At 37.8% G+C, this 19,811-nt stretch overlaps 1 protein-coding gene across 1 annotated transcript in view; it reads left to right on the top strand.

Moving 5' to 3' along the window:
• The window catches only part of LOC150086882 (haloacid dehalogenase-like hydrolase domain-containing 5), a 387,404-nt gene that overhangs the window by 145,221 nt on the left and 222,372 nt on the right, over positions 1 to 19,811 (top strand). Inside the window, exon 5 of the mRNA XM_090371650.1 lies at positions 5,500 to 5,536. Within this exon, the coding sequence (XP_090227776.1) occupies positions 5,500 to 5,536 (37 nt within the window). The remainder of the gene's footprint in view (positions 1 to 5,499; positions 5,537 to 19,811) is intronic.

Genomic DNA, 19,811 nt, shown 5'->3' with positions numbered 1-19,811 from the left:
GGAAAGTTGGACTGGAGAAAGTCAAGCTGCAAAGAGAGGAAGTCAAAGAGCTTCAAGTGATTAGTGGAGTTGGAAGAACGGTAGAGACATCACAATAATTTGACACAATGAGGTAGAGAGATTTTAAGCCAGAGAAGATCGAAAAGAGAAGATTCAAAATTACCAAGTCTCTGACAGGGAATATCGGAACAGACATATACCACCTTTGAGGCAAAGTACCACCTTTCAGGCAAAAGGAATCATACCGCGAATAATTTGGGATGAGATGAGATGTGCAGTAGTTGAATCAACTAATAACTGAGATTCTGTCAGAAAAAGTACATGGGGTTTGGAAGGCTGCAAGTGCAAATGGACATTGTTAAGATTAGAATTGAGACCACGTATATTTGTGAAATGAATTAGGAAGTGTTTGGGAGGTTTAGATCTTTTCACAGATAAGCTTACTCAATTAGTTTGACAATTCATGGTGTAATCAATAGTAAAAAAAAATGTGGGGGGGACATGCTGTACGAAGTAATGAAATTTTGGATATGGCGTACACATGGTAAGAATATACCCAGATCCTTGACATAACGTGGCCTCAACAATGCACCACGCATACATATTAATCGGACTCCCTCCAATCACTATCTGGCAGAGGAGAGGTAGCAAGATTATAGACTAGCTGATCCGAAAGCCTCCTAAAGAGTTACCAATATGTTCGGTCTGGTGTGCTAACTGAAGGTGGTTCTTGCACAACTTCTATTAGAATAAGTGGCGATCTGAAGCGACGGGTGCTGGGGGTTTCAGGGACTGATGGCAGTCATCGTGAAACAGGTGGGTATATAGGATGTGTTAGGGTAACTAATAATAAGGATAGGTACATGTATACTTGCATGTATTCCAATGCTAGAAGTATAGTAAATAAATTTGATGAATTTGAAGTGTTGATAAAAGACATCAAAGGCAGATATTGTTGGGATATCAGAGACGTGGTGTCACGCAGATGTAAGGAATGCGGAACTGGAATTTGGGGAGTACAATGTGCACAGAAAGGATAGACAGGATACGAAGGGAGGTGTTATGCTGAAAAACATAAAATCAAAAGAAGTCCATCCAGTTGATATAGATGAATAGTGCACTGTTGAGTCAGTTTGGTGTGACATAAGGACTGCGAAAGCAAAAATAAGAGTAGGAGTGTGTTATAAGCCTAATGACCTGAATCAGTACAATGAATAACTGTACAGAGAAATAGAGTGGGCTAGTAAATCAGAATGTCTTATAATGGGGGATTTTAACTCCCCAGATATTGTGGATTGGTCACTCCCACACTAGTAAGACTTTGTGGATTTATTGGATGATTGTTTTCTGCAGTAGCATGTTCGAGAGGCAACCAGAGAGGGTAATACTCTTCATCTGGTTATCAGCAGTGATCATTCGTGTATTAAGAATTTGCAGATAAAGGAACCACTAGGTGGCAGTGATCACAGTGTATTGATGTGGGATTTACTTAAACATATAATTACCATCAGGGGTAAAGGAAAGGGTTTTTGCTTCCGTAAAGTGGGATCAACTGACGATGTTACCAACAGTAAATTTTAAGTGGGAAGCATTCAAGGAATTAATCGTGGATGCTACTAAATGTTTCATACCTATTAAGAAATATTGTTCCAGGATTAGGCCTAAATGGTTATGAAATGAACTAATGAGACTCGTGACAGAGAAGAAAAACGCATGGGATGCATATAAATTGTGAAGAGACTCAGAAGCTTATGGCAGATATAAGCTAGTCTGTAATCGGGTCACAAAGGAGGTTAGCCAGGCGAAGGCAGATTACGAGAAATCTTTGGCAAAAGATGCTAAGAAAAACAGCAAGGAATTCTTTACTTATATAAATTCTAAAAGGAAGGGGATGAATCTGATTGGTCCACTTGATATCGATGGTTTGACTGTTGATGATCCTGCTCAAATAGCAAGCAAACTGAATGAGTATTTTGCATCTACATTCACACACAAGGAGTTATTAAGGTTTGAAAATGGCAGAAGGTTATAAAATTGTAGCAGGGTGCTTAATGTTTTTGTAATAACTGAGATAAATTGAAGGAGGAGCCCGGGAGGCCACACCTGTTTGGAGAATGATTTGTAAATTATTACAGAATGATTAAATGTAAATTTATTGCATTCACACACAAGGAGTTATTAAGGTTTGAAAATGGCAGAAGGTTATAAAATTGTAGCAGGGTGCTTAATGATTTTGTAATAACTGAGATAAAAGTGAAGGAGGAGCCCGGGAGGCCACACCTGTTTGGAGAATGATTTGTAAATTATTACAGAATGATTAAATGTAAATTTATTGCAATTAGTCAACTTTGCCCTTCCTCCTCTCCAAAATTAAATGGCAGTGTTGTAATAGTTTTTTTTTTTTATTATTATTTAAATTTAATACTTTTGTACTTTATTTATGTATCTTGTTATATTTTTCTTTCCTCACAGCCTCAGAAGAATGGAGTAGGGTAGCCCCAAAATATCAGGAAAACCTCTCCCCACCCCATTATTACTTCTTTATACATGTTTACCAAATATAGTAGACTCTCGATTTTCTGTAATAGATGGTAAAAAACAAATCCCGGATAATCGATTTCCCGGTTAATCCAAAAATACAGAAGTCCCCGACATACGTAAGAGATACATTCCAGGAATTCTTACTTCATCGAGTTTTACATAACTCGGGAATGACTAATAACATATTGCCACTATATTATTATTGACAAATCTGAATTCAGCGCGATACTTGTTAATGTTTGACCATTTTCATACATCCTTATTAGTTTAATTTTCTGTTCCAAATCAATCGCTTTCCTTTTCTTGGTAGATTTACTAGTACCGCTGTCAGTTATTCTCTTAGTCGGCACCATGATAATGGTCAAAATGAAATTTTCTGTAAAGAACTTCACAGGGTTAAGGCGAAAACCCACTATTATCACCCCACGAGAGCTCACATTTTGCTAAAGCACATTTCTAGAGGTCACTACCGTAAAACAATAAAAACAATTTGCACTTTTCGTGTTATTGGGCTTTTCTGTTCGTGCATCTAATTATAAATGGGTAATAAACTCGACCTTATTGCATTTGAAAAAATACCGATAGCTGGAATTCTGTGGGTTTTTATGTTATTATGGTGAAATCTTGTCATAAAAAAAAAAAACCATAAATAAATTGTAAGAATCTTCTCTTCTTTCCTATTTTTTTGTTTGTTACTCCGTGTCTCACTTGTGGATGTGATCTTCATTATTGATTGCTTATTTTATTTATTTATTTATTTTTGTTTGTTTTAAATTTTACAATCCTAAAAAAAAAAAAAAAAAAATTTGAGTGAAAAAAATTTACGTAAATCAGTCGTTGCTTAAGTCGGGGACTTACTGTATTGAAAAATGTTCAGCAACCTACTTAAAAAATTATGGTGATAGATAAAAAACGAAAAAACTTAACACGCACTACTTGCGTGTCAAATACGATGCTTCCGTTTATTTTTTGCAATATCGATTTTAAGTCTAATAGCTTTTGTATATTTTTTTAAGATGTTGCGAATGGTTTGTCCCCAACATTATAATGGTTCATTAGAGATTTAACGGATGCACAGTTTTCAAACTTTTGAATAATTTCAAGTTTTTGTTTAACTGAAAGTGAACAAAAAAAAAAAAATCAATATCCCTGACATAAATAACTAAACAAAATTTGTCCTTCTGCAGTGCAACGGAATACAACAATCGACGCAATGCACTAAAACAAACGTGTTTTTTTTTTTGAGCAGCGGGTGTGAAGGCAGCGGGGGTTGCAAGATAATAGGCAATGACGACTTATAACGCTTGTCGCTTATTTATGACTTGCAAAATATCTGTTTATACCTATTCTAGTTACTACTTGAATTTTATTATTATGGTTGATTTTTTTGATTTGGAATCTTGAAGCGTCCTGATTAATCTGATCCCAGTAAATCAAGAGTCTTCTGTATTTGATTATTTTATTGCATCTTTTAAAACTTCATATATACAAATAGTTTGGTTTGGGTTTTATTGGCGCATCAGCAACTGAGGCTATAATGCGCCAACATATAAATAGTAGTAAGTACTTATTGTGTGCAACTATAATTACTTACTACTACTATTTGAATATACAGTTGTGCCCCCATATCCACTGATTCGGTTACCTGCTGTTAACCACGGAAAAAAACCCCGAAAAACTTAATACGTACTACTGGCATGTCCAGTATGATGCTTCCCTTTATTTCTTACGATGATGCATATGGTTTGATCACCAACATTATAATGGTTCTTTAGAGATTTAACGGATGCACTGTTTTCAAACTTTTGAATAATTTCAAGTTTTTGTTTAATTGAAATCACAACTCTTGCGTTTGCCCATCATTTTCGCAATTTTTAAACAAAAAAAAACCGACAACCCCAACATAAATAACGAAATAAAATTTGTCCGTTTTCAGTGTGATGGAACAAAACAATTGACGCGACACCTAAATCAAACTAAACATTTGATCTCTTTTTTTTTCGTTTTGAGCAATAAGTGTGAAGACAGCGGAGGTTGCAAGATAATAGGTACAGTAATCTCCCAATGATGACTTATAATGCCGGTTCTTGTCGCTTATTTACGACTTACAAAATATCTGTTTATACCTCTTCTAGTTATTACTTGAATTTTTTTTAATTTAGAGCCTTGGAGACTCCAAATTTTTTAATTTGGAGTAATTTGGAGTCTTGAAGTGTTCCAGTTAATCCAATCCTGGTAAATTGAGAGTCTGCTGTACTTTATTATTACCATATTTAATGTTGGTAATGTCTTACTGTGTGTTTAATTTTATCAATTAAACTTTATTATATGTATGCATGTACAAGAAAATCACATTATATATGGGGTCAGCAGGTGTGTATTTATATTCTACCCCCAGGGGCTCACATCTGGTGAGTATGGGCTTGGCACACCCAGGGTTCTGAGCTGGTTATCATCATTCTTCTTTTTCTTGCTTTCTTGGTGATTCCCTTCTACTTCTGACTCTCTCTCTCTCTCTCTCTCTCTCTCTCTCTCTCTCTCTCTCTCTCAGGGTAATGCAGGAATTTTTTTTTTTGGCTGGTGCAGCATAAGTCTCAGGCTTCTTTGCACCATATGGCTGCTAATAATAATAATAATAATATCTGCGGATTCAGCCATCCATGGTAGGTCTAGGAACAAATCCCCCGCTGATACGGGGATCTTACTGTATTCCTAATTTTTAATATTTTTATAAAACCAAAAATTTTTCAGTTTATACAAGAAATTAATATTTTTACAAATAAACTTTCAGAAACTTTCAGAATATTAAGAAGCTGGTCAATATATGACTTTAACAAATAAAATAATTATCAAATACCTTTGGAGCTGTTCATGAAGCTCAGACTATTTCATTGCATGCAACATATAAGGATTTTCTCTAATTTCAACATTGACTTTAATTTTGTAATTGTTTTTCAGCCGTGTGCATTTGAAAGATATTTTCCCAGAGTTGAAGGTAAGTCATAGTGCTAGATTTAAAGTGACATGTCTATAATTCTCTGAACAGTGTTATACAGAAAACAATTTATTATTGTTTGTTTTTTCAAAAAACCTCATTTAAATTTCATGCAAATAGGAAAATATTTTAATGTAATCAGTATAGCAAAGTATAAATTAAAAATATACATTCAAAGCTCAATATAATGAGTCCTTATTGGTTGTTGTTGTTATTTGATTTTAGGATGCATTAGCAACTAAGGCCATTTGCTCCAGGGATATGCGTTGGTCATTCCCTGACCTTTCCGCATCCTCCATATTTGGAGGTCACGGAGCCCTTATGGGAATGAGAAAAACAGTCATTATATCAGAAGGGCGTTATATCGATCATTCATAAAATCAGCAACAAAATAAGTAAAAGCTTGGAAATTTAAATTAATGCTACTAATATGATATAGTATAATCTTATTTATAATACAGCCAAACTTGGTTATAACAAACATGGAAATAACAAGATCACAACTGTAATGAGCAAAAAGCCATAAATTTTTAATTTACGCGTATTCCCACACAGTCGCTCACTGTTTTAATGAGCGTACTACACAGATATACCGAACAAATTTTGTTAACTGTGCAAACATTCTTCATTGCTCGGGGTCGAAAAAAACCCAATTCTTGGAATAGACAAAAATGAAAAGGGCAACTTAGCTTTTATGACCACCCGCATCGCATCAGGATTAGCAGCTGGTTTATGACCTTGTCCTTTTGGAGATGAGGGCTATACAATAGTGCATTGGTATTCTGCTTGTCGCATTACCCTATTTACAGATTGTCTTGTATTCACTGAACCATAAATTTATTTTGGGACTTCTAAGAACTTTGTATGCATTTTGGGACTTCTTTTTTGGTAGTTGTTGGTGCATCGGCTTCTGTGGCCATAATGCACCTCCCAAGATTTTTGCAGTACCTTGATCCAAGCCCGAGGCGGGATTCGAACCCACAACCTTTGGGTTGCCAGGCAGGCACTTTACCCACCCGGCTAGTCCGGTCGGCTTGGGACGTCTAAGAATATTGTACGCATTTCTGGCTTTCTAAGAACTTTGTATGCAGATAACTTTATCATTTTAAAGTAAAATCAGTTAGAAATGAACCCTTCCTTCGGAAACATGTCTACTAACAAAAGAAAGTGTCTCTCGATTCGCAAAAAAAGTTGAAATTATTTATCAAAATTATTTTTGTACCAGTTAGAACGTAGTGTGAGAAAAGTTTTCTGTGTCCTCTTCGAGTGTATCGACATTATGGAAGAATAAAGATGTTTACATATTAGCACTGGAAAAGAACATAATTGAAAAAAAAATTTAGAAAGTGCAAGGTTACACACATTGATGAAGCATTGCTTCAATGGTTCACCACACAAAGAAGTGCTGGATTTTCAGTAGACGGACTGATCTTGAAGGCTCAAGAGGAAAAATTTGCTAAACAATTTGAACATGACAATTTTGTGTGTAACAGCGGTTGGCTGGATCAATTTGAAAACCGACATAACATCGTTTTTGCAAAAATTAGTGGAAAACCTTGATCTACAGATCCAATAATGGCAAAGGAATGGATCGACCATGTTTGGGGAGAAATCAGGAAATATTTCAATGACGAAGACATCTACAATGCTGGCGAAAGAGGACTTTTTTATAATTTGACACCTGACAATACTCAAAGGGGAAATATGTGTTGGTGGAAAAAAAAAATCAAAGACTCACTTGATGGTGCTCATATGCACAAATATGACAGGAACTGATAAAAAAAACTGTATTATCGGAAAATCATTTAAACCTCGGTGTTTCAAAAACACAAGGAAAAATGATTGGAATAAGGAGCTATTCAAAAAGAAGAAAAATATTTTTTTTTTAGTTGATAACTGTCCTGCACATCCTCAGATTCAAAATTTGTCCAACATTAAGCTAGTGTTTCTGCCTCCCAATGCGACATCAGATTGGTGTAATCAAGAGTTTGAAAGGATTTTATAAAAGATTTATAGTTCTACATCTGATCAGTCAAAGAGAACAGAAACTTACCGAGTCTATATCGATATTGGATGCTATAAATTTATTGAATTCTGCATGGACATTCAGTTGTAGATGAAGAAGATGGAAACGAAGAAAACAATTTACCATTATCTGAATGGTTGCTACATAACAGCGTTGTAGGTTTTAATACAGATAACATCGGTGAATTTGTACGAGTCAATGACAACTTATTAAGTAGTGATCTTCCTATGGAGAGTGACGTTGTAGATGCTGTGCTCAACAAAGACAATAATGATGATGCTAATTATGATGATTGTGATAATAATTTGAAAGTGAATCAAAATCAGTGCTGAAATCTCACAAGCTCAAGGTTCAATGGACGCATTAGTCAATTTTTTGAAGGAACTGAGGCAAGTGGCGAGACTTTTAACGCATTGAGTGTTTTAAGGGGAAAATTAAGAAATTTCGAAGTGAAATCTTTGAAGCAAACATCAATTTTAAGATTCATAAATAAAGACTTATTGAAATTGTGTTTATTATTAAATAGTAAACTGTGCAACTGTGCATTTTTAATTACAGAGAAATAAACTGTGTTTTTTTTTTTTGATTTGGTAGTTGTTGGCGCATCGGCTTCTGTGGCCATATTGCACCTCCCAAGGTTTTTGCAGTACTTTGATCCAAGCCCGAGGCGGGAATCGAACCCGCGACCTTTGGGTTACCGGGCAGGTACTTTACCCACTCGGCTAGCCCGGTCGGCAATATAATAAACTGTGTGTAGTATTAAGTGTATGGTTTTAAAATTATAGACAAATAAATTAAGTTTAATATTAAGTGTATTGTAGTTTATACAACATATTAATACAAATGATATGTATATTATTTATTTTCTTTTTCCTAATATTTCTTTCATTTTTGGAATCTATCTTTTTATCAAGTTAATCAGAATTTAAAAAAATAGAAGGTAGATTTAAGTCATCACTGATATAAAGTGTTCATTGTTTAACAGCCTCAGGGGGTTCCCCATCTCCACTATCACTGATATAGTGAGTAACTGTTATAGAGGAAATTTTGTTCGTCCCTTGATGCTCATTATAACCATGTTCGACTGTATGTACTATAATATTAAACAAGAAAATTGTGATTTTAAATTTTGCATTGATTGTGGAATGCAGTTAGGTTATAATTAAATTGTAAATTTCAATACATACCTATCAAGACAAGAGAATACCTATCATACCTATCAAGAAGAGAATTATTTCATACTTTAAAATAATCTGTTAAAACATGCTGTTTCAATGGTAGAGCATGTTTTAAAAGAGAATTATGAAGGTGTGTGATAGCAGTTAGGCTGCACTTGAAAAAAATCGATGTACAAGTTCTAATCCATCCCTATGAGCATCTTTGACTACAACTTCCTGTTCAACCACATTAAGTTCCTCATCATCATCACTGCAAATTTCCGAAGATTCCATTAGATCTGCAATAAGTTCCTCTTCATCTGTGTATATGCTGAAACATTCAATGTCCACATCCATTTCTGCATAATATATGAAGTTTACGTTTTCCTGTAAGATTAGGTGATGACATACATGCTCAAATATTTCTTCCCTATTATTGGACTTTGCAATTAATAGAGGAAGAAGCATGTGAAACTTCACACATTAGTAATAATAGTAATAGAGGCATGTCATGCAAGAAAGCAAGCATATGAGCTTATGTAGCATCAGCCAAAAAAAAAAATTCATGCAACCATTCCCTCTCAAAGTTTGTCCAGTCCGTCCTTGAATTTATTTAAGCTATCATAACTTCCACAATGACAGATGGAAGTTTGTTCCAGCAATTAACCACCCGCTGCCTGGAAGGCAAATTTCCACACATCTATTCTACAACTGTCTTTCCTTAATTTGAATTTATACCCTTTTAGGTTTGTAATCTGAGCAAGTCAAAGAATCCCATCAGAATTCAGCGTGCTCAACCCATTCAAGGCCTTATACATCTCAATCAGATCACCTCACAGGCCCTAGTCTCCAGCCACTGCAATTTGCAGAACTTAAGCCTCTCTTGGTAAGAGGAGCCCTTCATTCCCCTCATCAATCTTGTTACTTTTCTCTGTACATGCTCAAGCAAATTTACATCCTTCCTAAAATGAGGTCTCCAGACCTGTATGCAGTACTCAAGACCTGGCCTGAACATTGCCTTATACAAAGGGATAATTGCCTCCTTTTCCCTGCTAGCAAAATTCCTGTATATTATTGAAAAAACCCCATGACCTGCTCTTGCAGCATGTCTGCATTGCTTACAAAACTTCATATCTGACTGCACAATTATTCCCAGGTCTTTTTCATTTTCTACCACTCTAAGTGTAGTACAACACAGTTGGTACCTTCCTCTGGGGTTACTTATATCCATATGCAATAGTCTGCATTTGTCAATGTTAAACTTCACTTGCCACTTCTCAGCCAATCTGCCCAAATTTTCTAGATCCTGTTGCAGTAGCACACTGCCATTACTGTCATTAACCTTGCCAACCTTTGTATCATCTAAAAATTAGACACTAAGTCTGATATACCTTCATCAATATCATTGATGAATATACAAAACAACAGTGGGCCCAACACCAAACCCTGTGGGACTCCACTAATAATGTTAATCTACAAAGAGCAACTTCCATCGATTACCACCCTTTGTCTTCTCCCACTCAACCACCCTTTTATCCATTGTAGCAACGTACCCTTAATACAATTCTGCTCCAGTTTGTACAGTAGTCTTCCATGCACAACAGTGTCAAAAGCTTTCCTGAAATTCAAGTATAGGTTGACCATCACTAATCCGGCAGCGTTGGGACCTGTGCGGTGCCGGATCACCGGTGGTTATTTTAGCACATACATTTTACCCAACAGCTAACCACCACCCTCTAACTTTAACACGTTGACTGCCAAGCTATTTTAAGAAAAAAATTCCCCAGGGGCAAAAAAAATATTTAGAAAATAATGTGATTAGTAATTCTAAAATAAATATTGTAATGTCAGTGTTGTCGTTTTTTCGCTTAAAATATAAAAAAAAAAGTCTTTTTTTTTATGTTGCATATATGTGGCCAACGTGGCCACATATGTTGGTTACTTTATTTCTTGCCGACTGGGCTAGCCGGGTGGGTAAAGTGCCTGCCTGGCAACCCAAAGGTCGCGGGTTCGATTCCCACCTCGGGCTTGGATCAAAGTACTGCAAGAACCTTGGGAGGTGTATTATGGCCACAGAAGCCTATGCGCCAACAACTACCAAAAAAAAAAAAAAAAACTTTATTTCTTGAGAAGCCATGTCGGCCACATACGTGTGACGCTATTACGGCAAACATACGAAGGTCGTTTGTGATTAGTTTATTGCACACGCGCCGAGCGCTGCAATAAAACTAATTACTATAAAATAAACTCTCAAACATCGCAATAAGTTTGTCAGTATTGTTAGAGATTTTGTGAAAACAAGTTTGTTAGCGTGCTGTATTATCCATCATATTGTGTTGTGTTTTTCCGCAAGTTTGTATAGGTGTGTTGTAAAAAAAAAAATCTAAAAAGGAATGGCTAAAAGAAAATTATTAAGATAAGAGGAACAGAGAAATTGCTGGAATTTACAATTAAGCAGAGTTAAACTTCTTACAGACAACCCACTGTCAAGTTTTTTTCAGAAGTTCAACTTTATCTGTTATGGACAATGTACGGTGTTTGCACTTTACACCACGAGAGGCACTTCCTTTATGCATTGGAACCATGGCTGGGGCTAAATGTGAGCAGGTTATAATAATAAATGCAGAAAAACAAGTGGGAACGACTTGCCAGTGTTTACGAGTTCGTGCCAACAGCTGATGCTGCAACCAACGCCACCAAAACAGTAGCGTCAGGTCGGTGTACCGACCCGGGAAATTTGAAATTACGTTCGTGGAAATTATGTCTGAATTAGGGATGGAACCAGATTACTGGTGGCCATATTAGTGATGGTCGACCTGTATATGATATCAAAATTTTATTTTTTGCATCCAGTTCATTTGTAACTACATCATAGTATCCAATAAAATATGTCAGACAAGACTTTCCCTTAACAAACCCATGCTGTGTCTGAATTATTGCTGCAGTCTTGCCTAGATGATCCTGTGATGCATCTTTAACCAGTGACTCCATTATTTTACCCAGAACAGAAGTTAAACTAACTAGTCTGTAATTACTCGTGTCACCCTTCGATCCCCCCCCCACCTTTGTGAATAGGGGATACATTTGCACACTTTCATTCCGTGGGGACTTAGCATTAGTAAAGGCATATGATGCAAGAAAGCAAGCTTATGCAGCATCAGCCAAAAAATAAAAAAATAAAAAAACCCTTCCACTTCATCCCTCCGTTCATTCGAACGGAGGGGTGAAATGGAAGGGTTTTTTTATTTTTAATCCTTAAATCCAGCTGTCCAGCTGAACCTTAAATTTATTTAGGCTATCAACTTCCACAACAAGGGATGGAAGTCTGTTCCACCAACCAACTACCCACTGGCTAAAGGCAAATTTCCGCACATCTATCAATTTGAATTTATGCCCTCTCAGGTGATTATTCTGAGCAAGAGGCAGTATCCCATCAGCATTGAGCATGCTCAAACCATTCAAGGCTTTGTACACCTCTATCAGATCATCTCGCCGGTGCCTAGTCTCCAGACACTGTAATTTGCAAAACTTAAGCCTTTCTTCGTAAGAGCACCCCTTCATTTGATTCACTAACCTTGTTGCCCTTCTCTGTACTCGTTCCAGCAGCTCTACATCCTTCTTGAAATGAGGCCTCCAGACCTGTATACAGTACTCAAGGTGCGGCCTGACCATTGCCAATAATCAGGGATAGGGAGGTGATTATTGCCAACAAGGCAATAATCATCTCCCTATCCCTGCTAGAAAAATTCCTGTATATCATTGATAAGACACCATGAGCTACTCTTGCAGACCGTCTGCACTGCTCAGAGAACTTCATATCTGCCTGCACAATTACCCCCAGGTCCTTTTCATTCTCTACCACTGTCAGTGTAGTACCACAGAGTTGATACATTGCTGTGAGGTTGCTGTTTCCCATATGTAGTACTTTACATTTGTCAATGTTAAACTTCATTTGCCACCTCTCAGCCCATCTGCTCAACCTTTCCAGATCCTGTTGCAGCAGCAGCAGCATAGCGTCAGTAGCGTCCTTAACAACCCTGGCAACCTTTGTATCTTCTGCAAACTTTAGCATTAGCATTAGCATTAGCAGAGGCATATGATGCAAGAAAGCAAGCTTATTCAGCATCAGCCAAAAAAAACAAAAAAAAAAAAAAAAAAAACCCACTCCCATTTCACCCCTCCGTTCGTTCGAAATACCTGTCCAGTTGAGCTTTAAATTTGTTTAGGCTATCAACTTCAACAACCAGTGATGGAAGTCGGTTCCACCAACCAACCACCCGCTGGCCAAAGGCAAATTTCCGCACATCTATCCGACATCCGTCCTTCCTCAATTTGAATTTATGCCCTCTGAGGTGATTATTCTGAGAAAGATGAAGAATCCCATTGGCATTGAGCATGCTCAAACCATTCAAAGCCTTATACACCTCTATCAGATCACCTCGCCGGTGCCTAGTCTCCAGACTCTGTAATTTGCAAAACTTAAGCCTTTCTTCGTAAGAGCAACCCTTTGTTCCATTTACTAATCTTGTTGCCCTTCTCTGTACCCGTTCCAGCAGCTCTACATCCTTCTTGAAATGAGGCCTCCAGACCTGTATACAGTACTCAAGATGTGGCCTTACCATTGCCTTATATAATGGAATAATCACCTCCTTATCCCTGCTAGAAAAATTCCTGTATATCATTGACAAGACACCATGAGCTACTCTTGCAGCTCGTCTGCACTGCTCAGAGAACTTCATATCTGCCTGCACAATTACCCCCAGGTCCTTTTCATTCTCCACCACTGTCAGTGTAGTACCGCAGAGTTGATACGTTGCTCTGGGGTTACTGTTTCCCATATGCAGCACTTTACATTTGTCGATGTTAAACCTCATTTGCCACCTCTCAGCCCATCTGTTCAACCTGTCCAGATCCTGTTGCAGCAGCATAGCGTCAGTATTGTCCTTAACGACCCTGCCAACCTTTGTATCATCTGCAAACTTGGACATTAAACTTGATATCCCATCATCAATATCATTCATAAACACCGAAAACAACAACGGACCCAACACTGAACCTTGAGGAACTCCACTAATAACATTAGTCCACGTTGAGCAGTGTCCATTGATTACCACTCTCTGTCTTCTGCCACTCAACCATCCTCTTATCCATAGCAGCAATTTGCCTCCAATGCCACACTGCTCCAATTTGTGCAGCAGTCTTCCATGTGCAACAGTATCAAAAGCCTTTCTAAGATCCAAATATATAATATCAAAGTTATTCCCTGCATCCAGTTCTTTTGTGACTACATCATAGTATCCAATCAAATTGGTCAGGCAAGACCTGCCCTTAACAAAACCATGCTGCGTCTGAGCTATAACTGAATTCTTGTCTAGATGATCCTGCAGTGCTTCTTTAACCAGTGCCTCCATTAATTTACCTGGAACAGAAGTTAAACTAACAGGTCTATAATTACTTGTGTCAGCCTTTGAACCTCCTTTGTGAATTGGGGTCACATTTGCACATCTCCAGTCCATAGGTACCTCCCCTGAGTCCAAGGAAGCTCTCATAATTATGGCTAAGGGTTTGCTTACTTCCTTTGCTGCCTCCTTTAATATAACTGGATAGATCCCATCCACCCCAGGTGCCTTTTTTATGTTTATCCCCAACAATCTCTCCTCCACTTTCCTCTCAGTTATTACAAAATCATCCAGCTCACTGCCAATGTTTACTTTACCTACATCATTCTCCTTCCTGAATAACTCCTCATGCGTGAATGTAGATGCAAAATACTCGTTTAGATTGTTAGCCACCTGAGCAGGATCCTCAACTGTTGAACCATCAATATCCAGTGGACCAATCTGATTCATCCCTTTCCTTTTCGAGTTCAAGTATGTAAAGAACTCTTTTCTGTTTTTCTTTGCATCCTTTGCCAAGGATTTTTCATAGTCTGCCTTTGCCTGCCTAATCACCTTTGTGACTTGGTTACAGACCAACTTATATCTATCATAGGCTTCCATGTCACCCATTAATTTGTATGTATCCCATGCATTTTTCTTCTCTGCCACATGTCTCATTAGTTCATCTGACAACCATTTAGGCCTAAACCTTGAACAATATTTCTTAGTTGGTATGTAAAGCCTGGTAGCCTCCAAGATTAGTTCCTTGAATGCTTCCCATTTTGAGTTTGCTGTTGGTAACATCATCAGTTGGTCCCACTGTATAGAATTTAAATACTGTCTCAGACCATCATAGTCGCCTTTACGAAAACAAAAACCCTTCCCTTTACCTCTGATGGTAGTTACCTCCTTGAGTAAATCCCACTTCAACACACTGTGATCACTGCCACCTAGTGGTTCATTTATCTGCAGGTTCTTAATGCATGAGGAATCACTACTGATAATCAGATCAAGAGTATTGCTCCCTCTCGTTGCCTCACGAACATGCTGATGTAGAAAACAATCATCCAATAAATTCACAAAAGCCTTGCTAGTGTGCGAGTGACCAACCCACAAATTCCAGTCAATATCTGGGAAATTAAAGTCCCCCATTATAAGACTCTCTGATTTACTGGCCCACTCTATTTCCCTGTACAATATCTTATTATACTCATCAGAGTCATTAGGCCTATAGCACACTCCTACTCTCAATTTTGATTTCCCTATGCTTATGTCACACCAAACTGACTCGACGCTGCCCTGTCCATCGATGTCGACTGGCTTCACTTCCTTGGACTTTATGTGTTTCTTAATTAATAGCATAACCCCTCCTCCCCTCCTGTCCTGTCTATCCTTTCTATACACATTGTATTCCCCAAATTCCAGTTCCGCACTACTTATATCTGTGTGACACCATGTCTCTGATATCCCAACAATATCTGCCTTTGATGTTTTGAGCAATACCTCAAATTCATCAAATTTATTTACCAAACTCCTAGCATTGGTGTACACGCAGGTATACATGCACCTGTTTCTATTCTTAGCTACCCTAACACAACCCATGTGTTTACTTGTACCGCAATGACTCCCAGCAGTCTCTGAAATATCCTGCATCCTGTTTTTCAGACTTCTGCTCATTTCAATAGAAGCAGTGCAAGAATCACTTCCACCTCTGCCACTGGCTACTGTTAATCTATTAGTCCTTGTATCCCTCCCAACTAGCAGTTTTCCGACCCACCTAACACTGCCTCGACAGCATCAGCAAAAATTCTTGCACCCTTTCTATTTAAGTGTATCCCATCCCTGTAGAAGCAATCTCTCCTGTTAACAAGTACAGTCCAGGCTGAAAAAAATTCTACCCCTTGAGCCTTGGACAATCCCTCCAGGGCCGAATTGATCGACAAGGCTCTCATCATATACTCCCTCCTATCGTGTCTGGGCAGAATTGCAGACACTTTCAAGTTCAACCCTAATTCACGGCTTTTTTTCAACAGTGACCTGTACTTGCTAAGTAATTCCGCCGGTCTCCTACTCTTAATATCATTAGTGCCAACGTGTACAACTATATCACCTTTTGTGCCCTTAAAAGATGATATCCGTTCTACAACGTCATCAACCTTTGCCCCTGGCAGACATACCCTGGTCCTATTCCACCTATCCTTTTTACAAAGGATGTTCCCCGTTTCCCTGACAATAGAGTCACCAACAACTACTAGTTCCTGTGGGACCAGCGCATTCTGCCTAGGGGGCTGCTTCTGTGTTGCCTGATGACCAAGTGCAAGCTCTGGCGTTGATGTGGGCAGCTGAGAGCTTGATGGGCCCCTCAATTTATTTCCTTCGAGGGCATCCACCCTGTCCTTCAAGCTCTCATAAAGGCCCATAACAACGCTGAGTTGTCGCCTGATTTCCTTGCACTCCTTACATCGTGCACACACAAAGACATCCCCCTTGGCAGTATCATGTCCCGTACCCGACTGCTCCGCAAACATCAAGCAAACAGTGCATTTTAATAGACTGTGATTCAGAGGGCAACTGCCCCCCTCAGTTCTCCCCTGAACCACAGCACTCCCATTAGCTTGAGCCTTTTGCTTTGCTGCTCTGGTCAGAGTCATGATTCCGATTTAATTCAATAAAATTCAAAACAAAAATTAAATCCTTAAGTTATATCCCAAAACAGTTATGTTATATATATATTTTTTTCGGTATCTAGTGTTTTCTACGAGTTCCCTTTATACAACTTCCGTATCACGTGTACCACTATAGTTATGTATTAATTATTTGTTAGATTAATCGTTACATATATATATATATATATATAGAGTTAAAAGTACAATTTAATTGACAATAAAGTTTATCAAGATTAATAGATTTACTGATTAATTGGCAATATTATATTATGCACTATACGACACTAAGCTTATGCTATCGTGTAAAAATGGCGGGAATTCACGAACGGTATTTCTACGGACTCGTAAGTATTGATTAGCTTCCAAATCTCGCTATCTCAATTTAGAATAAACTAAGGCTCCTGACTAGGTCTATAATCTACTTATAGAAGATAATTTGATATAACAGTTGGTTAATAAATCGACTAAATTTGGTTAAAAAAAAAAAAAAAAAAAAAAAAAATTTGGTTTGTGACACGTCGATTTGATACCGTTACCGATACTAAGTAATATCTACAAAATCTCTGTCTAAGTTAAACTTTAAACTAAGTATCGTAACTAGGAATATAAAGCTACTCTAGAAAATAAGGTAATATGACAATTTAAACTAATAAAGCAGAAAATAAATCAGGAAAAACTTCTCTGTTTGAAGAGCTTTAAGGAGCAATGTCCGCACAGGCTAACCTCGCACCCAGACTCTACTTGGACATTAAGCTTGTTATACCATCATCAATATTATTTATAAATACAGAAAACAATGGACCCAACACTGAACCCTGAGGCACTCCACTAATAACATTAGTCCACGATGAGCAGTGTCCATTAATTACCACTCTCTGTCTTCTGCCACCCAACTATTCCTCTATCCATAGCAACAATTTGCCACCAATGCCACACTGCTCCAATTTGTGCAGCAGTCTTCCATGGGCAACAGTATCAAAAGCCTTTCTAAGATCCAAATATATAATATCAAAGTTATTCCCTGCATCCAATTCTTTTGTGACTACATCATAGTATCCAATCAAATTGGTCAGGCAAGACCTTCCCTTAACAAAACCATGCTGTGTCTGAGCTATAACTGAATTCTTGTCTAGATGAGCCTGCAGTGCTTCTTTAACCAGTGCTTACATTAATTTTCCTGGAACAGAAGTTAAACTCACAGGTCACTTGTGTCAGCCTTTGATCCTCCTTTGTGAATTGGGGTCACATTTTCACATCTCCAGTCTGTGGGTACCTCCCCTGAGTCCAAGGAAGCTCTCATAATTATAGCTAACGGATTGCTTACTTCCTTTGCTGCCTCCTTTAATATAACTGGATAGATCCCATCCACGCCAGGTGCCTTTCTTGTATTTATCTTCAACAATTTCTCCTCCACTTTACTCTCAATTATTACAAGATCATCTAGCTTACTGCCAGTGTTTACTTCATCTATGGCATTCCCGTTCCTGAATAACTCCTCATGTGTGAATGTAGATGCAAAATATTGATTTAGTTTGTTAGCTACCTGAGCAGGATCATGAACAGTTGAACCATCGATATCAAGTGGACCAATCTGATTCACCCCCTTCCTTCTAGAATTTACATAAGTAAAGAACTCCTTGCTGTTTTTCTTTGCATCCCTTGCCAAAGATTTCTCGTAATCTGCCTTCACTTGCCTAACCTCCTTTGTAACTTGGTTACAGATCAACTTATATCTATCATAGGCTTCTGTGTCACATGTTAATTTATATGTATCCCATGCATTTTTTTTCTCTGCCATAATTAGTTCATCTGACATCCATTTAGGCCTGAACCTTGGACAATATTTCTTAGTTGGTATGTAAGGCCTAGTAGTTTCCAAGATAAGTTCTTTGAATGCTTCCCATTTTGAATTTGCTGTTGGTAACATCATCAGTAAGTCCCACTGTATAGAATTTAAATATTGTCTCAGACCATCGTAGTCACCTTTACGAAAGCAATAACCCTACCCTTTACCCCTGATGGTAGTTATCTTCTTAAATCTCACTTCAGCGTACTATCACTGCCACCTAGTGGTTCCTGTATCTGCAGATTCTTAATGCATGAAGAATCACTACTGATAATCAAATCAAGAGTATTGCTCCCTCTAGTTGCCTCCCGAACATGCTGATTTAGAAAACAATCATCTAATAAATCCACAAAAGCCTTGCTAGTGTGTGAGTGACCAACCCACAAATTCCAGTCAATATCTGGGAATTTAAAATCCCCATTACAAGACTCTCTGATTTACTGGCCCGCTCTATTTCCCTGTACAGTTTCTTATTATACTCATCAGAGTCATTAGGCCTATAGCACACTTCTACTCTCAATTTTGATCTCCCAATGACTTGGGACTTCCCCTGAGTTTGTTTGTTGTTTGTTATTTGGTTTTTAGAAGCATTAGCAAATAAGGGCATATTGCTCGGGGATACGCGATGGTCATTCCCTGACCTTTCCGCATCTTCTGTATTTGGTGGTGATGGGCTTGAACCCCGTCACCACCAAAATATTTTCAATTTCTAATCAAGCTTCCCCTGAGTCCAAGGATGCTCTCATAATTATGGCTAAGGGTTTGCTTAGTTCCTTTGTCGTCTCCTTTAATATAACTGGATAGATCCCATCCACCCCAGGTGCCTTTCTTATATTTAACTTCAACAATTTTTCCTCCACTTTGCTCTTAGTTATTACAATATCATTACGCACCCTCTTACAATTTGGTTAACTTCTGGCATTTTCCTTCTTTAATAACTCCTCATGTGTGAATGTAGATACAAAATACTCATTCAGTTTGTTTACTATCTGATCAGGATCAACAGTCAAACCATCGATATCAAGTGGACCAATCTGATTTATTCCTTTCCTTTTAGAGTTTATATAAGTAAAGAAATCCTTGCTGTTTTTCTTAGCATCCTTTTCCAAAGATTTCTCGTAATCTGCCTTCGCTTGCCTAATCTCCTTTGTGACTTGATTACAGACTAGCTTATATCTGTCATAAGCTTCTGTGTCACCTGA

This window comes from Mastigoproctus giganteus, chromosome 4, assembly GCF_048544385.1.
Source record: "Mastigoproctus giganteus isolate SK-2022 chromosome 4, ASM4854438v1, whole genome shotgun sequence".
NCBI lineage: Eukaryota > Metazoa > Arthropoda > Arachnida > Uropygi > Thelyphonidae > Mastigoproctus > Mastigoproctus giganteus.
Note: the sequence above shows the minus strand (reverse complement) of the source record. Positions and strands in the feature narration are given on the sequence as shown.